The 20195-nt window shown below is 42.6% G+C and overlaps 2 protein-coding genes across 2 annotated transcripts in view; one reads left to right on the top strand and one right to left on the bottom strand.

Annotated features, from left to right (window-relative positions):
- Positions 1-14874, bottom strand: part of adamts6 (ADAM metallopeptidase with thrombospondin type 1 motif, 6) — a 52270-nt gene extending 37396 nt beyond the window's left edge. Inside the window, exons 1-8 of the mRNA XM_077497618.1 lie at positions 14574-14874; positions 12226-12707; positions 11730-12106; positions 7412-7583; positions 4767-4963; positions 4589-4672; positions 4281-4429; positions 3123-3166 (exon numbers count right to left, since the gene is read on the bottom strand). Coding sequence (XP_077353744.1) covers positions 3123-3166; positions 4281-4429; positions 4589-4672; positions 4767-4963; positions 7412-7583; positions 11730-12106; positions 12226-12325 — 1123 coding nt within the window. The 5' untranslated portion in view covers positions 12326-12707; positions 14574-14874. The remainder of the gene's footprint in view (positions 1-3122; positions 3167-4280; positions 4430-4588; positions 4673-4766; positions 4964-7411; positions 7584-11729; positions 12107-12225; positions 12708-14573) is intronic.
- Positions 14875-15913: 1039 nt separating this feature from the next.
- On the top strand, positions 15914-19433 carry LOC144002385 (placenta-specific gene 8 protein-like). Its single transcript, XM_077497591.1, has 4 exons — positions 15914-16035; positions 16724-16844; positions 17599-17723; positions 19031-19433. The coding sequence occupies exons 2-4, from the start codon at positions 16760-16762 to the stop codon at positions 19133-19135; spliced, it is 315 nt and encodes a 104-aa protein (XP_077353717.1). The 5' UTR covers positions 15914-16035; positions 16724-16759; the 3' UTR covers positions 19136-19433.
- The last annotated feature ends 762 nt before the right edge of the window (positions 19434-20195 follow it).

The raw sequence follows: 20195 nt of genomic DNA, 5'->3' as shown, positions 1-20195 counted from the left end.
GGCTCCCACCTCTCGTCTGGTGATCCTAAGTCGATCTCCAGCTCCCCACCAATCGCATCGGTGCCTTACAAGCCCGAAATAAAGCAGTGAAAAAGTCATCTTATTTGGCCAGCGTGAACGGGACCGTAAATTTCCTAACGTCATCAACTGAAAAACACAGACAGCATTTTTAGTCCATGTTGACATCTCAAGCACTGTTACTAACTCACATCTGCATTGTCTCCAACACAAGAAAGGAATTCCGAACATCTTTCTCTCTCTCTGTCTCTGTCTGTCATCCGCGCTTGAAATATGAAGAACATCTCTGCAGAACCCGGTGTTCAGCCAAATTGCAGCCTCCAAAAGCGGCCGGCCAGATAAATCAACGCTGTGATGAAATCGTACGCAAACATAATTCTGCGAAACGTCGCAACTATCCCGAGCGGAGCTTGCCAGGAGAAATCAGGGCAAAAATGGTAATTGTATTTTTTTTTTACATTTCCCCTTGAGGGGAACAAATAACTAAAATTGTCATGTACTGCTGATTATTAGCATTAAGAGTGTGACGATATGCCGATATCGCGGTAAATCGTGATACTTTCTCTCCCGATAGATTATCGATACGCCTACGCAAGTATCGCGATATTTGTAGTTAATTATACAGCCACTATAACAGCTCCGTTGTTCATGACTTATTGAGCAATTACTAGGCAGGCCACTAGGGGGAGCACCTCATAAGAGTGGCTGGGAAATGGACGCAAGTCTACAGGCGAAAAAGACTCATCAGCTTAGGTTTATTATTATTAGTATTATTATTATAATTATTAATATTATTATTATTATGAATGTATTTGTAGTATTTATTATTATTATTATTATTATTATTATTATTATTATCATCATATGATTAGTTTTATCATAGATTATCGTGGATTTGTTACCTGACTCATCTGCTTAGTTTTTTATTATTCTTAATTTTTCGTAATATATATATATATATATAGAAATATGTATATTAATATTATGTATTTATATTATACTTATTTATATTATTTTATTATATTATGAATTATTATTTTTTATTATTATTGTATTATTATTTATTGATATTTATTTTATAATAATAACAATAATAATTGTTGTTGTTGTTATTATTATTATTATTATTATTATTATTATATGATTAGTTTTATCATAGATTATCGTGGATTTATTACCTGAGCAATATATTGATCGTCATACCGTGAGATAATCGTTATCGTGAGCCTTGTATCGCATATCGCGTCGCATCGTGAGGTGGCCAGAGGTTCCCGCCCCTAATTAGCATTTGCTGGCGTTTATAGCTCAATCGACTGCTTATCTTTTGTCAATTTCTCCCCATTGTGTGTTGAATAAAGGCCTATTGTAATCTAATCTGCACGCCAATATTTACATACGCAAGCCGTTAAGTGTCAGATCTTTGTTTGTATTTCCAATACGGCAAATCCCTTTAAACTGAACCCGCGGCTTTCTGGGGACGCACGCGAGAGGGTCCCAACGGGGAAGGAAGACACCTGCAAACGGTGAGTTTGCACCAGCCCCCCCCCCACACACCCGATGCGCATTGGCTAAGAGTGTCACGGCTTTTGTATCCTCTTTGCTAAGAGGCTAAACAAGAATAGACTCGCAAATCGCGATGGGCCCGAGAGGGAAGGAGGCGAGCCTGAAGGTGAGGAAAGAAGGTGGGAGAGGAAAGGAGGGGTGGGGCTACACTCTGCGCTTACTTGAAGAATGTGTGCGAGTGTGAAGCGTCCGTTGTTTTCTTAACACCAGCGCCGTACTGTGTTACTATCTCCAGGCTCACTGATTAGTACTCCGTGACCCCGAAAAGGCCAGAGTCGTGGCCCCGGAGCACGATCTCCGAGAAGAGGGTGAGAGAGAGGTGGGGGGTTGGACAACGAGGAAGCCAAGCAGATGCCGGGAGCAATTAAAGCGACCGGCGGGAATGCGACGAATGCGGTCAAACTGTCAAAGCGCTCCCTGAAGTCACAATACTACCCTGCAAGATATACCGCGCTGCCTGCGGGCCCTTGTGCAGATAAGATGGCGAGCGAGAGGAGGCTGGAGGTGGTGAGAAGGAGAGAGAGGAAAAGGGAGGAGACGGGAGGTATTGCTGCGAGGGGGGGCTGCTTTTTTTTTTTTGCCTTCGCTCCGTTCGTGAAGTAGCATCAACGATATCTCACTTCGCTGCGTGAAAGGCACAGGCTGATCAATTCCAGCTGTACTGACGTCCCGTTTTAGCCGGTCTGATTTTGTTTTGTTCCGCTATTTTACCACGTCAAACACGCAGTCATAACGATTCATGCGAGAAACCAATTAACTCATTTACTCCCAATAACGTATAAATACGTTTTTTTTAATGTTCTAAGTGTCCCAAAGACGTATTTATACGTTTTTGTTGTTGTTGTTTTTTTTATGCTAGAGCATACAGAAGGCTTTGATGCAGCTTCTCAACTGCAAAGAACGGTTGCCGAAATGGTAGTTATTACATCAACGGCCAACAGGTGGCAGCAGAGCAAAGGAAATCAACCAGGGCCATGTAGAAAAAAAGCTCAATTACTTTGAATTTTAAATAGATTTGTGAAAACTGATGAAACTTAGCTCTCTTCTAATGCTAATTGCTGCAAAACGGAAACAGATACAAACATCCTTTTTTTTTCCTGATGAAAGAAGAGACTTTAATCTTTCTTTTGATAGCTTCCATGCTTTTATAGCAATTGAACACAATATTCTGTGGGCCTTGCAAAATCAGTCAAAATCCAGTAAAACAGCCGGGAGCGAACGGGATTGCGAAATGTGAAAATGGCGGCGAGTGAATGAGTTAAAAGGGAATTTAATGATTAAATTCCTTCCTATTTACTTCTAAATTCAGGTTTGCGTTCTCATTCACATCCGCGCCGTAGGTGCCTTGGCGGCCATCTTACGTTGCCATTTTGTCTGTGCTCACAGCTTGAATACATTGATTTCTGTGTGGCGTTATTAGGGATGTAACGATACCCAAACATCACGATACGATATCACGATATGATAATTATCACGATATTGTTGGCGATATTTAAACTAAAACGTTTGCCGAGCTCTTCCGGTCATTTGGCTGCACTCACCTAACGTTCCACAGGGTTTGTTCTTGTAGGTGCAGATGTCGTACCTAAAAACACAAGATGGAGGAGAATATGAGCACTTTGTTGTCGTGACGGCTCGGCTCCCGTCTCACCGCACGAAGGTGGACCGGGCCGCGCCCTGACCCGACCCGACCCGACCCGACCCGACCGTTGACCCCGCAAACTCGCGTGCCGCTAATCCAATAGAGCGCAGCCGAGGGAGGCCGCGTGCATCTTACAATGGACACCAATGATCCAATCGTAGCTAAAGCTTTTAATCTATTAAAACCAAGGGCACGGCAAATTTGATTTCGCTCTGCTCGCCGCCTTCTTTCCAATGCATCCCTCCCCAGCCAGGCCTTGTTCCTCGTTCCTTCCAACTGTCCGGGGTAACAGGTTCCCAAACGTGAGTCCTAACCCTCTAACCTGTTAACCAAACAAAGTACTCTAACCCCAAATACGAACCCCCAAACCTGGAAAGCAAACAAGGTACTTTGCTTGGCTATTTTGCATAATATTCTATATTTTCATAGGTAAAGAATATCAAAAATACACTTGTGGATCTGAAATTTCACCCAGATTGGCCCGACATGTTGAAGTTCAAAAGGTCACTATCCATCATTTCCAAATGACTATTGTCATTATTATATTTGGGATACAAGTTTGTATAGTGCACATGTTCAATTTGACCAAGCGTTGGTTCCATTGACTACCATTATAAATTAGGGATGTAACGATATCCAAATGTCACGATACGATATTATCACGATATGAATCCCACAATACAATAATTATCACGATATTATGGGGAGGTTGAAGATATTTAAAAAAGGTCACAATATTGTAAAAACCCCGTCTAATAAGAAAAAGTGAAAGGTGACGTCATCCAGGAGTAAATCTGCCGAGCGTCAGCTGGCGAGAGTGCTCCGATGACAGAAAGTGAAGAGACGCTTCTTGAGACAGAATCGGCCTGCTAAACACTTGAGTTGCTATAGTTTACCGGGCCAAACAGTCCTGCCAACAACGGCGCAGATAAAGACGAGCGTAGATTTTGGCTCCCGCCGCGCGACGTTGCACAGAGCACCTTCTATTTTCATCTTTATTGGGCTATCGGCGATTATAACGGCAAAAGGCGCCGGAAGACCCCCGACTCGTCCTCACCGAGTGATGAGCACAGCGTTGTCGTGGTGGGCCATCCCGTTCTCCGGAATGCTGTTGCCGCCGTCGCTGTGGTGGGACAGGATGGACTTTTGCCATTTGCAGAAGCTGTCCAGAGACTTGTCGGCGTGATGGTTGATCTCCAGGTTAGGCTGCGGATGGAGGTGATATTGCACAGAGAATGGATCCTAAGTTTAAGCCCTTGACATTTCGATACATTTTTTTTTACAACACTTAGCCGAAAAAGGAAGCTAGAACGGTCAAAATACCCAAATAAACCATCTTGGTGGCGTTTTCTCGGACCTTCGTACCTGATCTTCAGTCAGAACGATGAGCCGCGTCACAATGATGTTCACAACATTTCCTAGACTGGCATCGCGGTAAAGTTTGGCAACCTGACCTCCAGAAAAGAAGAAACGACACAAAGTCAGACAAATGGCGTTCACCACCAGGGGGGGGCGCCCTCCGAGAAAGCGGGATCAAACTTACAATATTCATGACGGACAGGATGTAGTGCTCGATGTCTTTGCGGCCGTGGTAGCCGACCATCATCTTGTCGGCCACCACCAGCGTCTCCACGAAACGCTCGGTGCTGACGGAGCGCCGCGCTCGGCGCGGGCCCGTGTCGTCGCGCCGGGTTGGGTCGGGCGTTCGGACCTGGGAGGGGACGCTGGTTTTAACCAGGTCTGTAAACCACAACGATGAGGTCAGACGAACAACTCGGTTTAGAACGTTTGAAATCGGTATATAAATAAAGATGACTTGACTTGACTTGACTTGACTTAAAGAAATGTTGACTCGGTTCCCTCACTCCACTATGGAGCTGTGTTCTTATGGTAGTAACTAAAACGTGCAGCGAGTCTGCCCCTTTGAACCACGCAGTTCTCGCCTTTCGCTTTATGACCCAGATGCTCTGGGGAAAAGTGTTAAAGTTCGTACATGTCGGGGCACGCTGGCTTCCTGCGACAACAGCTTTTTGTTGGTTCTTCTAAGACCCTGTCCCAAATACCTCAATTTCCACCTGGTTCTGCTTTTTTTTTTTTTTTCGTTCTTTGACATAAAAGTTAACTCTTTTACTGCCACACGTTATTAAAAAACGACCCCCAATGCCATTCCGAGCATATTAACAAATTTTTCCGAAGCAAACAGAATATTGCGGGGATTTTTTTTTTTGCTACATAAACAACGTTTCAATTCGATTCACGGTTGAATCGATTCATTAGGCAGTTGAATCGATTTTTTAACATCCATTTTTGATGGAAAAATATTCAACAAAACGTCAAACTTTCACACCTTAAGCATGGAAGAATGTTATATTAATGAAACATTAAGCCTTAATATTTTATTTCAATGCTGCTCTAACATGAAAAAGGTTACAACCTGTTTGTTAAATACAGCGGCTCACAGTTATAAAACTGAAGTTTCAGATTAATAAATAATAAATTTTCATACAAATCTTACATTGTACATGTACAAGTTAACTGAATGGTATTTTCTAAATTTGAGTAAAAAAATCGCAACAATCGACTTGTAAATTCATATTGGGATTAATCGGTATCGAATCCAATCGCGACCTATGAATCGTGATACGGATCGAATCGTCAGGAACTAGGCACTTCCCACCCCGAGTAATCACCATTTGAAAATAGGTCATTTGAGTGACATTGAACGAAAATTGAAAAGAAAAGATACATTTCCTCCACATCAGTGACTTTGATACTAATATTTTTTGTTTCGTGACGCTCCGTCAAATTAGGTTTAAGGTTACAAAGGCTTTGATCATTCGCGTCAGCCTTGAAAGCGTTCTATTTCGTCAGATTGCGTCATGTTTCATTGTAATTCGCAGCTCTAGTTAGGGCCCGAGCAGCTACTGCTGCCATCTGCTGGCCATAGTTAGTGGGTGTTTTTTTATTTCGCAACTCATTGACCCGGCTGCGCTGCACTTGGACGTTGCACTGACCACTGATATATTCACAAAAAAAAAAGTAGTTGGCGTCACTTAACGTTTATGGCGGCATACATCGTGATTTTACTAAACGTTATTAAACGTTTTTGGCGGTCAAAGAGTTAAGGTCTTCTTGCATGTGAATGTCAGAACTCTCGGCACAACGTTTATTTGGAGCTGCAGAAGGAGAGATAAGAGAGATGACTCGAGTCAGACTTAAGTCACCAAATTTATGACTTGAGATTTGCCTGGCTGGCTAAAGCTTATGAAACACTCAACTTGACTTTGACTCGGTACTTTCAGACTTCACTTATGTTAACAAGTCTCGCCTTATAACGTTTATTTATCCGTGTCAAGGAAATTGTGAACAGATTTTCGTTTGCAATGCTGACATGGCAGCTGACGGGGAGGGTACAACCAAGAAAATACAAGAAAAACTGCAGTATTATATAATTACATAAAACATGACATTACATCATAGCGCATGGCGAATAAAAGGTTCTAAACAAGTCAAAATCAGGTACAGCAATCCTGTACAGGATTCCCTCGCTGCTGACTTTTTCAACGATGATGAACGAGGTGAGTTTTATGATTTGTTGCAGGGCTCCAGTCGTTTGGGGAATTAAAACTGAAAAGACAATCGACCATAAGTACTGCGCGTTTGGGAATCGAGAATGTGGGTTGTGGTATGCATGGTGAGTAAAATGTACGTTTCTTTTCTTTCTTTCTTTCTTTACATTCTGTTGTTGGAGTAAAATCTTGGAATTTTTAACAGAACAAATTGAATGGTTGAACAGATCTTTGTTGTTCTCTTTTTTATTGTATAAAGAGAGGCAAATGATAGTGAAGATGATGTTTAACTTTGTTGTCTCGCTTATCTTGTTGATGTAATCAGCGATGTAGGTAACATTCTAAAGACTGTGTTTTCAGCGCGGGGGCAGACATAAATAAGAATTCCATCCTTCTTACTGCTTCTTTCTACACATGACAAATGAAACATCTTGTGTGTCTTGCAACTCAAAATAAGAGACACAACTATGACATGCAACTTCATCCCTTAGCTATGAAGCCCACAAAGACAGGTAAGCTACGTTATTGTCACAGTTTAGCTAAGGTTAAGACTTAGTACTTTTATATATATGTGACTAACCACTACTTTGAGAAACCCTGACAAGGACGGTGCACCCACCTGAAATGCCACAGCTCAACTCCTGGCTCTGTTCCTGCGACGAGGGCATGGCGGACATTTTATAAATAACGTGTTGCTGTGCTTCCTCCAGGTTCCAGTCGTCGGTGGGGGAGGATATGTTCTTCAATGGCTCGATTAAATACTGCTCTTCCTCCGTGGTGATGACCCCGTGCTTGTCGCAGAGGAAGAAGTGCGGCAAAACAAAAGAAGATGTCAACAGAACAGTGTGAAACCATATTGCATTCCTTAAAGTTATTCGCAGAAATCATTTGTTGGCTTCAACGTTTTCGGTAGCTGTTTATATTGTCAAAAGGCGCAAGAAACAATGTCAGCCATTTAATTTTTAGTGATATTATTGTTGTTTAATCATCACAATGTCAATAATCGTTCAAAAGAATGTTGTCATTATAGGCTATGTAATAAGCATAGTCCGTAGTACTTAACCTAATTTAAAAAAAAAAAGCTAGCCAGCTAATGAGCTAGCATTTACCTGTTATCCGTTAAAATACACAACAACTGAGTAATATTTGTAACATTCTGACCAAATATTAGCCTGTGGCTAACAGCTCGAGTGGACAACACAACAAAGTAGCCATATTAGCCACTAGCTAGCCAATAGCATTCTGTCACACACAGGCTGCTATGTTTGCGTCTCCTGTTTTAGTCATGTAGCTTTCACGCTTGTTATCTTCACAATGTAAGAAATCGTTTAAAAAGGACTGTATACTTGCCGAATTCATTGTGAGTCCGACAGTATCCCAAACCGCCGGTCATTAGCTAGCTAGTGGCTATCGGAGAAGTTAGCTACTAAGGGTAACTCTCCATTCTTTCAAATATTCTTTAAAATTTGACTCTCAAACATAATATTAAAAGCATATTCGATTGCCAATAGGATTATGAGGGGATCCTTGGAAAAATTTCTCCCATTAGGATACATTTTTAGAACCCCCTGGGCCAGCTGACTTTTTCAACGCTTTCAAATAGCATTCACTGACCCTTATCTGTTAGTTTTACGTCTCCTCCAAGATTCCCGGCCACAAAAAAAAAAAAGAGGAGCAAAGCCAAATAGTCGGTATTTAAATACGTAATCCTTTAGCAGCAGCCAGTCAAACAAGCAATTAAGAGCGAGGACTCACATTCAAACAATTATCCTAAAGCACCTCTTTAGAGCAGACAAAAGTGTCTTGGCACTGTGAAAATATAAAACTTATTTTATTTGGGTCTTTTAAAGAGTGAGTCAATGTTTTGCAATTGTCCAGACGGCTGATTGCATTAAAGCGCATGCTCGCTTTTGACCATTTTTGGTGTTGTGAGGAGGAGGGGGGGTTGGGGGGAGCAAACACTAATTCAATTTATGATGCTGCGTCTAGATGCTGCCAACACATTTGGCTACGAGGCGACTACATCTTCACATTTGCAAGCTACACTTCATTTTCCTTTCTTGGATTCTTGTTGCTGCCAAGTCGTTTGTTGCATTACATTATCAGTGTGTCATGTTGACTGGCCAATAACTGTAACAAATATTGACTGAAAGAAAAAAAAAAAACGATGGCACAACGACTGAAACATAAGCCGCAGCCCAGCGGAAGAATGCATGCGGACTGAGGTTTTTGTTCAAACAAAAACAAAAAAAACTTCTTTTAATTGCAAGCTATTAACGAATTGACCGAATTAAGTAACTCGAGTATTGTAAGTTAAATCTGGCATTTAACGAGTATGAAAAGCCGATAACGTCTGCCCGAGTTGGTTTGGTTCACCTCCGGCGGCACCGCCTCCCGCCAAGGTCCTGTCAGGCAAACTACAATGGCTCTAATGTTGTGCGCCGCTTCCTATGAACGCTTGGCTGGCCGTCACCCGCTAGGCCAAGCCGAGGCTTTTTGTGTCATACGACATTTCACCGCGAGGTTCACGCGTTCTTCCGGGTGGCAAACGCCAAAAGCGTTCTCCGGCAACCGCAAGTAAACAAACCCTCATGGGTCATTTGACCAAGGCAGTGTGGTTAAGAAAACAGTGGTTAATGACCTGAATGATGATTTTTAGCCTTCTTTTCGACCGCTGCAGTTGGAACGTGTGACGCGTCGGTCGAAAAGAATTAAATTGCTCGGAAGGGAGACCCAACGCTGGCCATAATTTTCATTTCAAGTTGATTGAAGCAAAGATGCGGTGGAAATTCAGAAAATTCCTTAACCTGGGTCATGGTAGATAGAGGTTTACGTACTAGCATGAGTTGTACGTGAGCCAATCCTTCCCTTGGGTGGTTCCTTTGTTGACTGATGCTGGTTGACTTACAATCTGTTGCTAAGATGGATGGTCGATTTCCCTGGCATATGACTAAGAAGGTTATTCCTAATGGCACAGTCGGATTCTCTTGGACCGCCCGCTGTAGCGTACTCAGCGATGTATTCACTCAAACTAAACCTGCCGATGATGATGAAATCAAGACTAAAACATAAAACACTTTTGCTATTCTGCCACCAGGCAATCGTGCTATCTACAGAACAATTTATGACATCGACTCAATTTGTTCTTGTCACCCACAGGTTGCGCAGGAATAATTTTGTAAATCACGTCCTGGCAGAAAAGGGTTCAGGTCAGCAGAAGTCCTCCACTTTTTGTTGCCAGCCAGAAGTATCCTGGCGCCTTGTTTACTACCACGAAACTGGTCTGTAGCGCATTACGTTGTTGTTGTGTTTTTTTTCTTAAAAAGTTGGGGAAGCAAACATCTGTCATCGGGTTTGTGGTAAACATTTTCTCATGGATATTTTTTAAATGTTTGTTTGGGTTGTCTTTGAGTAATTTAGCATAACATAATAGCTAGCCTAATAGCTAGGTGGCTATTGTGGTTGACACGCCTCTACCACATCACGTGGACATCAGGGACAGTACGTCTGGATTGGCAGACCGGGGTGGCGGTCCCCCTTCTCGAAGGGTGTGTTCCAACTATAGAGGGATCACAATCCTCAGCCTCCCTGGTAAGGTCTATTCAGGGGTGCTGGAGAGGAGGGTCCGTCGGGAAGTCACATCTCGGATTCAGGAGGAGCAGTGTGGTTTTCGTCCGGGCCGTGGAACGGTGGACCAGCTCTACACCCTCGGCAGGGTCCTCGAGGGTGCGTGGGAGTTCGTTCAACCAGTCTACATGTGTTTTGTGGATTTGGGGAAAGCGTTCGACCGTGTCCCTCGGGGAGTCCTGTGGGGGGTTCTTTGGGAGTACGGGCACCGAGCCCCCTGATCGGTCCCTGCATGACCTGTGTCAGAGTTTGGTCCGCATTGCAGGCACTAAGTCGGATTTGTTTCCAATGAGGGCTGGACTCCACCAAGGCTGCCCTTTGTCACTGATTTATGGACAGAATTTCTAGGCGGAGCCGAGCCGAGGGGTTGAGGGGGTCCGGTTTGGTGGCCTCAGCATTGCATCTCTGCTTTTTGCAGATGATGTGGTGCTGTTGGCTTCATCAAGCCGCGATCTCCAACTCTCACTGTAGCGGTTCGCAGCCGAGTGTGAAGCGGTTGGGATCGAGATCAGCACCTCCATATTCAAGGGTGGCATGCCCTCTCCGGGTTGGGGATGAGATCCTGCCCCAAGTATCTTGGGGTCTTGTTCACGAGTGAGGGCAGGATGGAACCGGAGATCGACAGGCGGTTCGGTGCAGCGTCTGCAGTAATGTGGACTCTGTATCGGTCCGTTGTGGTGAAGAAAGAGCTGAGCCGAAAGGCAAAGCTTTCGATTTACCGGTCGATCTACGTTCCTACCCTCACCTATTGTCACAAGCTGTGGGTTATGACCGAAAGAACAACATCCAGAATACAAGCGACCGAAATGAGTTTCCTCCAGGGTGTCCGGGCTCTCCCTTAGAGTTGGGAGGAGCCACTGAGGTGGCTCGGGCATCTGGTTCGGATGCTTCCTGGACACCTCCCTGAAGAGGTGTTCCGGGCATGTCCCACCGGCGGAAGGCCCCCGAGGACGACCCAGGATGCACTGGAGAGACTATGTCACTCAGCTGGCCTGGCAACGCCTTGGGATCCCGCCGGTAGAGCTGGTTGAAGTGGCTGGGGAGAGGGAAGTCTGGGTTTCCCTCCTAAAGCTGCTGCGCCCGTGAACCGACCTTGGATAAGCAGTAGAAGATGGATGGATTGATAATAGCTAGCCTGCTAGCTAACGTCACCTCTACAGCGCGTTCTGTTTCACTGAGTGAGTGTGCCATTATTCCAAGATGATGATAACTATGTCTGAATTTCCGCTAACTGCCAACTGGACTTCCATTTACCTCCTGTACGATCTTTTTCATACCTGAAAGGTTTCTAATAGTTACTTTGTGCTCACCAGGCCATTGCAGTTGCTCAGCGCCACTCTCGTGGCACCACGCCGGTTTTGCAAGAATCCCACATAATGGCAGTTGTCAACCATGTTGTGGCGCCACTCCATGCCGTCACGGCCCCAGTATTCCACCGTGAAGTGCTTGGAGACCAGGCGAGGGGTGAGAGTCAGGTTTAAGTGGAAGTGCTTCCCGTAGGCGGAGAGTCTGTAGAAAAGCTGCGACTCGGGCGGTTCCGGGTACGGGCCCGCCGAGGGGTCAGCCGCCCCGCGTCTCCGTCGGCCGGGTCGATGGTGCTTCACAGTGTAGCTCAGGAACTCTCCGTTCTCATCCACTCGCACGGGGACAGTCAGCTGGTAGTGCTGCAGGTAGGACAGGAACTCCTCTGTGAACGGGACAACCAGAAGAAGTCCAGTAGTTGTGAGAAGATGACCGGTAACGTTGAACCCTTTAGAAGTCAAACATTCCGGGATACGAACCGAAAGATTTGTTTCGACATCCTACCTTGAGAGTTGCGCGAAAGTCGATCGACGCTCTGAAACTCGGAAGCAGCCATGACCACCAGGCTCAATGTCCAAGTCAGCGTCTTCCACAAAATTTCCATAATTCTTGGAAAGATGTGACATGAGGAAAGGGGTGGCGGGTTACGGGACTGGGGGTGGGGGGTGGGATGGGATGGAGTAGGAGGAGGAAGGGGAAGAGGGTGCTACAGTCGGACTAAAAACATGCGCTCAGTCCGAGGCCAAACCATAACAACTCCATGGTTTGCGTCCGCCTCGCTGGTTTGAGAAAAAGAAAAAAAGGGTCCGCGTGTATCCTGAACGCTCAGATTTCTCCCGGAGGCAAGCGCGTCCACGTCACGGCCGAGTCCTCACGATTCATGTCCGCAGCTCAGCCAAAACACGGCGATCCATCAGACGCTCAGGTGGAACTCCGGAGAGGAAGCTCTACATCGGAAACTTGCCTCGGCCCATCCATCTGCATTCCTGCCAGAGGAATCAATCAAAAGCGTTAGGACGACCGCTCGTGCTTCGCGGTTGTCGTCTTTGTGTTCCAAAACGGAGGCTCCTTGGACTGGACCAGCATTTCTAAGATTAAGGACCAAAAATATGAAGATGTAAAAAGAAGATCCAACTAAGATTGATGAATAAAGAGCAACATTTTCATCAGGAAGTAATTCAGAGATCTGCTCTGGACTGATTGTTTTGGATGCGGATGGACATTTCCACCATTTCTAATATTACAACAAAACTATGAAGACATTAAAAGAAAACCTTTTCATTTGAAAACTTATCGACCATCAGGACATCTGCTGATTGTTTTGAAATCCAATTGACATTTGGACCATTTCTAGCATTAAAATCAAGTTATGAAGACGTTAGAATGACAATTTAGCAAAGACAAGCTTCATTCTTTAACAAATATGTATTGGACGTGTTTGGGACAACATCAAAGACAGAATTGTCGCTTGAGCTTTTGCAGGCGTACCTAGTAAGGGTAGTACATTTTTGGACAGAACTTTTTTGTAAATGAGACAATCAGGAGTCTTTGATCGAGTGTATTTAAAAAAAAAAAAAACATTCAATGCACCTAATGTGAACACTGAGAAAATTTGATCCTCATCAATTCATGCAAATTTTTCCTCATTGATGAACTTAGCATGCATTTTTAAAATCTCAAAGACAATTAAGTAGTCATATCATTTTTTTTTTATGCATAGTTTTTACAACATCAAAGACACTCCTGAGTTGTTTCGGTTATGATCGTTTCTCCAATGACCAAAACTTTTGAATGAACTTATAGGTTTGCAAACATCGAAGACAGTATTGGCAAAGGTTGCAGTCTTACAATTGTCTTCAAGTGTTTAGCATGTATTGGGTGAAATTTGAAAACATCAAAGACACGCGAGTCCTCTATTAACTTAACATGCTTGTCTTTGGGAATCTATCAAAACACAACTTGACAATCACGGGTGAACCAGTATTTGGCAAACACAACACGTGTCTTTGAGAGCATCAAAGACACAAGAGTCCCCTGAGCTTCAGGTTTCTGAATAGGCAGCATGTCTTAGGTGAAATTTTAAAACATCAAAGACACGAGTCCTCTATTGACTTAACGTACTTGTCTTTGTGAATCTATCAAAGACAACTTAAAAGTAACCGCCGAACCAGTATTTGGCAAACACAACACGTGTCTTTGAGAGCATCAAAGACACAAGAGTCCCCTGAACCTCAGGTTTCTGAACAGGCAGCATGTATTAGGTGAAATTTAAAAACATCAAAGACACGTGAGTCCTCTATTGACTTAACGTACTTGTCTTTGTGAATCTATCAAAGACAACTTAAAAGTAACCGGCGAACCAGTATTTGGCAAACACAACACGTGTCTTTGAGAGCATCAAAGACACAAGAGTCCCCTGAACCTCAGGTTTCTGAACAGGCAGCATGTATTAGGTGAAATTTAAAAACATCAAAGACACGTGAGTCCTCTATTGACTTAACGTACTTGTCTTTGTGAATCTATCAAAGACAACTTAAAAGTAACCGGCGAACCAGTATTTGGCAAACATAACACGTGTCTTTGAAAGCATCAAAGACACAACAGTCCACTGGACTTCAGGTTTCTGAATAGACAGAGGACAAATTACTGTGCAATTTCAAGTCTTTAACCAACCAAAAGTGGAAGAAAATAGTGAAGTATCGTACATACGCGACAATTTAGTCCTCGCTGCTCTTGTGTTTTGTGCAGGTGTGTACCTAATGAGGAGTGCGTTTTTGGAGGACAGACAGCACTTTCAAAAACAACAAGCACCTGTCATACAGTTCGGTAAAGTTAGTGGAGGCCTATTTTACCGTGGTAGTGGTCAGCTCCGGTCCGAGTGTGCTGCTGGATGCGCGTCCAAAAAGCCGATGTCCGCCCCACGAAGCACCGGCCCGGTGCGTGCTCCTGCGCTCATCTCCTGGCGGGCTCCTCGTTCATCCTCTCGGCTGCGCATGGAAGCAACCCAGTCGCTCGAAATCAAAACAAAACCAAACCAAAACAAAACAAAAACAATGCACTCGCCTCCCCATGCGCTCTCTCGATTTTCTCCAACCCGTTATAATCGTGACTCAGGCTGGCTTAAAAAGTGAGTTGAGGTTGCAAGAGAGAGGAGGGGAGATGGGGTGAGAGTGGGGAGGTGGTGGGGGGTAGTGCACGCATGCATGCAAAGGGAGAGAAGCGAGTTGGGCTTTCGGCTTTGGAGGATCGCACTCGCACCGGGGGTATGTCCCACTTCAAATTGGCAGCTTTCCCCCCCGTCTCCCTTTTTTTTTTTTTTTTCGGGAGGGGGGTGACGTCAGTGCAGATGTGCCTCTTTTCAAATCATCTGTGCGCATGTCCATCAGGGTAAAAAACAAATAAATAAATAAAAAATCTCAGCACCCCCGCTGGATGTCAACACGAAGTTGAGCTGCGGTTGTCATGGTGACAAGCAACTCCTTTTTTTTTTTTTTTTTTATAATTATTGTCCTCTCATTTAAGTAGTCATTAGAAATCCACTAATATGTTCCATAGAGCCCGAATGACTTGGTGGTGACTGTCTTATGTTTGTCACACGCAAGTGACGATTATGTGGCAGGACTAAACATCATTTACCAAAACACGACTCGCTTCACGTTGATCACTTTGCGATGTTCTGGCGACCCCGTGAGGCGAATTGGAGGAACTGCGATCTTTCTGTCACAGAAGGGACACCGGAGAGACCGGCCAATAAATACAATGTACAGGTAAGTTGCAAAAATTAAACACAATGTCGCCTTCCACTAACTTACTGTATAAAGTATGCATATACATACATTCCATTTTTGTTTGGTGAGTAAATTGACATACATCTTTTGGTAAGCGTTCACTCAAGTTAATAAATGTGGTCATTACGTGTTGATAAAAGAGGGAAGTAGATGTTCACTTTTTTTTTTTTTTTTTGTAGTTCCTCTCCACTTCTGCTTGTGAACCAATATGGAAGCAGTCATATCAACTTTACATTAACCCATGTTTAATCTCAGAGCATTTAAAACAACAATGACACCATTTAATTGTTGATGAATTGTTGTCATTTCAAGTTAGTACTTATATATTTTTTTCCCCCCTAACCTAACACAACACATTTATGATATGACCAAAGTTTAGATTCGCAAGCGGAAAAGGCAACATGGAAAAAAAAACAGGTGCAGCAGTAAGCAAGGGAGTGGCTTTCTATAAAAACGTCCCATCTTGATAAAAACAACGTGAATGTTTCTCCCCCTCAGCAGTTCCTTTGAACAGCGATTTCACACGGTAAGAGTTGCTTATTATTCTGTTTTCAGCATTTCTTGAAATGACCATAAAACAAACAAGCTTGCTACTTTAGGTTTGGGGAAACTGAAAGCTCCGATATGGTTTTCTGGCATATTATTACAGGAATAAAGTCCTATTTTTTTTTCTGAGAACCAACCATTTTATGGCGGGTCCAGTAAATACGTTTTGCACTAAGTTAACTAAAAATATTTAAATAACGGCTTGAAAAAGGTTCTTTTTTTTTTCCTAATTGACTACTAGTTTTTGAGATTTTTTGTTTTTGTTTTTGTAAGTGCTGCTAATATGCAAGTTATGCTATTGGTATCATTCTCTTTATGCTACATTTTAGATGCTTTTTGCTGAGGCTGTATTTGTTTTTTCTTTCACTTTTGTTGCAATATTGTGAAAGATGATTATCGCAGAGCGCATTCGACATGCAAATCACGTCTCGTGTGAAAATTCTGGCAATTTTTTTTAATCAGTAAACAAATGTAAACACGATTGAAGTCAAAGCACAAACACTATAAGTACATTTCATAAATTGTCGATGCGTGTTAATTATCAGTTTTAATTGTCGAAAATATGGCATGCAGAAAAAAAAAAAAAGTTGACCAGTGTTATAATTGCAGCATGTTTTTATGTGTACCTAATGTTGTGAACTTGAGTGACAAAGCCCTTCTCATCCCAGTTCTGATCATCATCATCATCATCATTCGTCATCATCATGGCGGTAACGAGTCAACCGGGCCGATATCCAGCCTCTGACTTCCAGACCGGCTTGTGTGACTTCTGCGACGATTGCGGAACTTGTAAGTTCTCTTTATAAACAAAACAAAAAACCAAAAAAAACAAAAACAAAAAAAGCTCACTATGTGAATATGTAAATAGGCATCAAAACATCAAAATATTATTTCATGATGAACTTGGGAGTCACTTGTTGAGCAGATCCCGCACCAACAAGAACTTTGAGATCATTGTGAAGTACGAAAGCGCTTTATTACCATAGAAATATAAACATAGCATAGCAAAATAGCATTTTTTTTTTATGTAAATTTTCCGGTAATTTATTTATTTTTTTTACACGACAAAACTTTTAAAAGAGTACAATCTGGTATTAAGTACATTTTATAATTTTTAAATATTTTTTTTATTACCGTGAACATAGAAAATGTGTCACCGTAATTTAACGGTACACTTTCGGCAACCACATTTTTACGGTCATTTACCGTAAAAACGGCATTTTTCTTTTTACGGTGTATTATTTCATGATGAACTTGGGAGTGAACTTGAGCAGGTTCAGCACCAACAGTTGACCAACAGTCAACACTAATAAAACAATTTAAAAAAACGATAAAGTGATGACAGTATATAGCGCAATATAAGTCACATGGCAATAAATCAGCCAGTAAGAAAAGATAGAAGAATTGGGTTTGCCGCCACGTGGTGCTAGTGCTGAGCGATATGGCCTGAAAAAGAAAATTTGAACTCGGTGTGAGTGCATTGCAGGTGTACCTGCATGTCGCGTCGCCCGTGCCTCAACTTTTCTCCTTCCCGCGTCCGCAGGCTGCTACGGCCTGTGGTGCTTCTCGTGCTTGAGCTGCAGCATCGCCAGCGACATGGACGAGTGCTGCCTGTGCGGCTTGAACCCGGCCATCCGCAGCGTCTACCGGACCCGATACAACATCAACGTACGTGCGCGCGGCGCCAACAACTCGCTATCCTTTGCCAAAGAACGTCCACTTTTGTGCCTTTCTGAGATGGCTTTTTGTCTATCTCAGGGGGCGGCCATTTTGTCACTTGCTCTCGACTGAAGATGACATCACAGTTGCTCACAGGTAACAACCAATCACAGCTCAGCTTCAGAAAACAGATGAGCTGTGATTGGTCGTTGCCTGAGAAACACTGATGTCATCTGAAGTCGATAGCAAGAGTGCAAAATGGCCGCCCCCTGATATGGCTTTTTATCCACCTCAGGGGGCGGACATTTTGTCACTTGCTGTCGACTGAAGATGACATCCGAGTTGCTCAAGTAACAACCAATCACAGCTCACCTACCTGAGCTCCGAGCAACTGTGATGTAATCTGAAGTCAACAGCAAGAGGCAAAATGGCCGCCCCCGAGATGGATAAAAATCCAAGAAGCAAAATGGCCGCCCCCTGAAATTGGATAAAAATCCATCTCAGGGGGCGGCCATTTTGTCACTTGCTGTCGACTGAAGATGACATCAGAGTTGCTCAGATAACAACCAATCACAGCTCAGCTTCAGAAAACAGGTGAGCTGTGATTGGTCGTTGCCTGAGCCCTGAGCAACTGTGATGTCATCTGAAGTCGACAGCAAGAGGCAAAATGGCTGCCCCCTGAGATGGAGAAATAAGTCTGGATTTTGGTTCATAACTCATATTCCACAAATGTAATATTAATCAGAATGTTACGTTTAGACTAGTGAGGTCACATATAACATATTATTGGCAAGAAATCCTTAAGATTGACTTTCACTCTAATTTAGTTAAGACCAAATTCTCTTCAGTTCTCATGCAAACATGCTATGCTAGTTAAGGCTAATATGCAAAATGTGGTTGTTGTTTCTTAAACCTAATAGGTGGTAAATGAAAGACAATATTTTCTTCAATTTTTACGAAAGCATGTACGCGAAGTTCTATGAGGACTTAAGTTACTTCAATATTATGAACATATTCATCGAAAACGTACATCGGGTTCAGCAAAGACAACATTTTTCTTCCATGTTCGCAGTTGACAGTTTAGGCTAACTGAAAATAGTATTTTCTTCACCATTTACAAATGTGTGTTTGTTAGCTCATAAGACTGGATTCGACAAAGGCGAAAGCTTTGCGAAACCAGACACATCAACTATTTGCTTTTTCCACCACCGACGCCCAACTTCCTTTGTGATGATGAGACTGCATGTTTACTCAGCGAGGCCATTCTTCTCCGCTGTTACTCAGTCAAACGAGAGTACCCGCTTGCGTGTTTACAGGGGTCCCTATGCAACGACTACATGGCCTATATGTGCTGCCTGGTGTGCGCCACCTGCCAGCTGAAGAGGGACATCGACCGGAGAAAGGACCAAGGCATCTTCTGAGAAAGGAGCGCGACGAAGCAGCAAACCACCTGACCTGGCCAGTTAATCATTGCTCAACTCAAGAATGCTAGAAGGGAAAAAAAAAATGACCTCAATCTGATTGTAGTGCAGTTGCTTCGGTGTGATAAGAAAGCTGTCATAAAAAAAAAAAAAAAAACTGGTGATGATTGTTCATATCTTGTGTTAACGCCCTTTTGTTAAGTGTTGCAGGCGTTATCGTCTCTGAGAAGAGATTGAATTATCGTCTTTACGATTGGTAATGGTGGTGATCTTTCAATAAAGGACCTTTTAACTGCGAGTAGGATGGTGGTTATGTTTTATTTTTTTGCTGCAAAAAAACATGTTTTGTTTTTGAATCAAAGCTAGTCTAAAGGAGGGATGTAACGATCAGCGCGATATCGTGATATTAAAACTGCCGCAATATCGTCGTCGTCATGTTCGTGATATTTAAATGTCCCACACATTTGTGAAAAAAGTCAAGTTTGACTACCACTTGTGCAGTTCTAGCACCCTCTGGTGGCTAGTCTTTTTTTTTTTTTTTTTTTTTATGCAATTTAATTTTCATTAGGGATGTTTTGGCCCTTCAATGTTTAAAATCCAAACTAATTGCCAGATGAAGGGGAACGTAATATGCCTGTGAAGCAAGTCAATATGTGGAGGAACTCAATGTGTGTGTGCATTAATAACATTACAACATAAAAACATAGTAATAATAATAATAATAATAAATTAAAACATAAGAGTGGCGGGGAAATGGACGCAAGTCTTCAGGCGAAGAAGATTAATCAGCTTAGTTTTTTATTATTATAATTTTATATATATATATATATATATATATATATATATATATATATATATATATATATATATTATGTGTTTATATTATTTATATTATTATTATATTACGGATTATTATTTTTTATTATTATTGTATTATTTATTGATATTTATTTTATTCTAATAATAAATAATAATAATTATTATTATTATTATTATTATAATTATTACATACCTGAGCAATATATCGATAATCTCTGTATCGTCATATCGTGTATGTAAT

This window comes from Festucalex cinctus, chromosome 15 (genome assembly GCF_051991245.1).
Source record: "Festucalex cinctus isolate MCC-2025b chromosome 15, RoL_Fcin_1.0, whole genome shotgun sequence".
Lineage (NCBI taxonomy): Eukaryota > Metazoa > Chordata > Actinopteri > Syngnathiformes > Syngnathidae > Festucalex > Festucalex cinctus.
This window is presented reverse-complemented; position numbering and strand designations above follow the sequence as displayed.